The 3396-nt window shown below is 44.2% G+C and overlaps 1 protein-coding gene across 2 annotated transcripts in view; it reads left to right on the top strand.

The window, feature by feature from the left end:
* The window catches only part of LOC111977702 (protein FAM53B), a 48314-nt gene extending 45336 nt beyond the window's left edge, over positions 1 to 2978 (top strand). For both annotated transcript variants that reach the window (XM_024007253.2, XM_024007252.2), the window contains exon 5: positions 1441 to 2978. In XM_024007253.2, coding sequence (XP_023863021.1) covers positions 1441 to 1800 — 360 coding nt within the window. In that variant the 3' untranslated portion in view covers positions 1801 to 2978. The remainder of the gene's footprint in view (positions 1 to 1440) is intronic.
* Positions 2979 to 3396: the final 418 nt, after the last annotated feature.

The raw sequence follows: 3396 nt of genomic DNA on the forward strand, positions 1-3396 counted from the left end.
AGTGTATTTGGGAGCCCCAAACCAAAACATGTACGTTTTGTAAAAGCATTTGGTTAAAGTCTCTACCAGTCCATTGTAACAGGAAGAAGTGAATGAGGGATTTGAGGAACATTAGAGTTGTCCATCATGTGTGCCGTGGTCTATAGAAACACACTCATCTCTATTCACCTCCATGCCTTCAACATCTGCTACTGGGAGAGAGGGACGCTTCACCCTTTCACTGCTGGAATGCCTCTGCTCTGGCTCTATTGTAAGGTTGAGGGAATGAATGGCTTGTTCCTCGCCATTCGTTCATTTTGTAGAGCGCGTCCCTATTCTGATTATCAGCTGTTGTCAAACACACATGCCTGTGAAAATACGATTCTCTTCCTCAGTAGTGTGCAGTGAATTCTATTAGATGAAAAGTCTAAATGAGTATGACATCCTGGCATTTAAAGCATACACATTTTTTGAAATTGCACATTATACTATAAAACGTTATATTTTTGCATAACCAAAAAGCCTACTGTTTAGAATGCAAATATAGGTATTCAGACACTGCCAGTCTAACTAGCCCTCTCTCGCGCTTTCTCTCTCTCTCTCTCTCGCTTTCTCTCTCTCGTTAGTAAACACACACACGCACTCTCTTAAGCATACTTGTAGTTGTCACCCAAATAGCCTGATTTACACACCTTGCATGGGCACAGTGTGTTTGTCGTACACACACGTCTCTGAAAGGAGAGATCACACCTAGGTAAACCCAGAGCTGCTCCAGAGTAATCTCTCCTCTCCTGAGGGCTTGTGACGTCCATTTGCTGGGTGTTTGCTCATTAGAGCATGCACGGACACACACACACACACACACACACACACACTATACATTTTCCCTTTTGTCCAACACACAATTATTTATAAGTGTCAACTTGATGATGGGTGTGTGAGTTGGCCAGTACAGTTCAAGAAGCTAGGTCAAGCCAAAGAAGGAGGAGGAATCATATATAGAACATTATAAGTCTTCAGGAAAGCTTGCCGTTTTGCCTGGTGTGTGTTTTTGTGCTTCATCCCCTCAGTGCAGCAGGACAGGGAGAGACATGGGGTTGGGAGGAAGAGGATACCTTTGTGGTTTGCAACTGATCTCACCATGTTGTCTTTCCACTGTGTTTCCTCTGACTGTGAACAGACTAACCAGGACATTAACACAACTAGCTCCCTGGTGGGAGGGCGAGTTCAGCTCCACCAGTGAAGCACGAGTCACACACCCACATGCCATAAAGACCTAGCTCTCAGGTTTCTCTGAACAACTCTCACAGAGTGTTACTGACGGGTTAATTAAGTTAGGTTGGTACATAGGTTGTGTGACCTGAATCAAGATTGAATAGTAAGACAACGATACTGTAAATGTGTTGTGTTATACCAATCAAAATCTCCCTTTCTTTCCCTCTTATGTCTTCTCTCAAACAGAAACTCCAGACTTTCCACAGCTTGAGCTGCCCTGGGTTCTCTGGTCCGGACAGCTGTCAATCAAACATGCCCCCACCCTCCTCCGGGAGCTTGAGCCAATCGGAATCTTACTTCACCTGTGCGCCTGACCTAGGTGCTGAGACTCAACAGGAAGTGGATGAGGAGGAGGATGACTCTTCCTATGAGGAGCTGGACAGTGACTCTGCGTGTAGCCTGGACTCTAGGCCCTGGTCCCCATGCGGGGGAGGGGGGGAGAGAATGGGGGAGGGACACACCCTCTGGAAGGGTGAGTGTGGGACAGAGAAGGATATCTACCAGCTGGGGGGAGAGCTGGACATCGACCAGATCGAGAGGAACTGAACGGAACCTGAAGCCTTTGGATAAAGGATTGTCGTAACCTTTTGTGAATTTTGCAGAAAGACGTAGAATTTAGAACTTCGTGACCACGCGAAGGATGCCTTACGTATGATAGGGGGATATTGAGCGGATTGAAACGACCTTAGAGAGAGGAACTTCGGGATTTTGGACAGAGTTGTTTTTGAAACATTACAAGGATGTTTGCGAATACTGTGGGAGGCAAGGGATGTTGTACTGTATGTGATGTCAATGAAGGACAAAGCACGTGGAACTGTTGGTAGAAAGTGTTGCATGTTGACTTTGGTTGAACTTTGAGGTCCTGCGGGACAAACAGTTGTTTTGAACTGTCTCGTTGTCTTTCTGAATCTAAAGGCAGTGGCTTTCGCTTGGTGACGTGCAGCCTAACTCTGGAGTGGAGATCGAGGGATAGTCTTTAACACCTCCAAAAACTCCTCTCTCCTCTAAAATTGAGTACCTCCTTATACAACTGGACAGAACTAACGGTAAGGTTTTAGTACTGTAGCATTTGCAGCAGGAGTATGTTACAACTTCTGCTTTCCTCTACCAGACTAGGGGGACATGATGGCCTGAGAGAGAGGGATGAAGTAGAGCAGGAGAGAAACAATATGTTATTTTCATATATACCTCCCCTTGAKCCTTTTCTTCAACTATTCTTACAGGAAGAATATCCCCTGCTGAATTCCAAGTTAACCCCTATACCATAGGCACTCCTGTAGATCTGAAAGAATGAAAGTACCAGTATTACTTTCCTTCTGATTGTCTGTGTGGAGTTTTCACTATATATGCTTACATCTATCCAAGTGTTTCAGGTCTTCAGGAGTGCCTAGGGGATAGGGGTCAATTTGGAAATTCATAAAGTATTCACACATCATCGCTGAACGTAAATAAGCTTTAAGAGGTTTGGAAATACCTGGCGATTTGTTCGGTCAGATACATGTCTTTTTCACCTCAGAAATCCCTGCTCGAAACAAACCTTTCTGACTTTTTATAGATTCTAATATGCAAAATGTATATTTGAATAAACACAGAATTTTAAATCTTCAGTTCTAATATCAATGTATATTTTTCTAAATGTATGTTTTTATGATCTGTTTGTGAAGGATCGGGAATAAGAGACCTTACTTTAACAGGACAGACATGAAATAAAAACGCAAACTGCCGTGGTCATGTTGTTTCATTATTATCAGGGTGCCATTACACATGATGGTACAGCTTGACATTAAGCCTGCATGACATAGTGTCTGTTTACATAGATGTGCCTCTGATCTGATGTCCTCTAATTTGTTTATGAAGTCATTGAACTGCCATTGACTTTAGCATATGATGCCACGTAAGCTGTTTATACCCTGTGATGGATACAGTCAGTTAGGTAAACATCTGTGTTCTCTATGATGCTGTTACACAACCCACCGCCACCAAGCAAAATGGCAGGAAGTCTAGACACAGAATACCCCCGCAATGCCACTGACCTCTGAGGCAAGAGGAAGTGATGTCACATCCACCGGAATGCTTCTTCTCTCCTCAATTCAGTTGGAAGGCGGACGGACACGTCGCCAAGGTGGGGCTGTTTTGCCTGGG

This window comes from Salvelinus sp. IW2-2015, linkage group LG18 (assembly GCF_002910315.2).
Source record: "Salvelinus sp. IW2-2015 linkage group LG18, ASM291031v2, whole genome shotgun sequence".
Lineage (NCBI taxonomy): Eukaryota > Metazoa > Chordata > Actinopteri > Salmoniformes > Salmonidae > Salvelinus > Salvelinus sp. IW2-2015.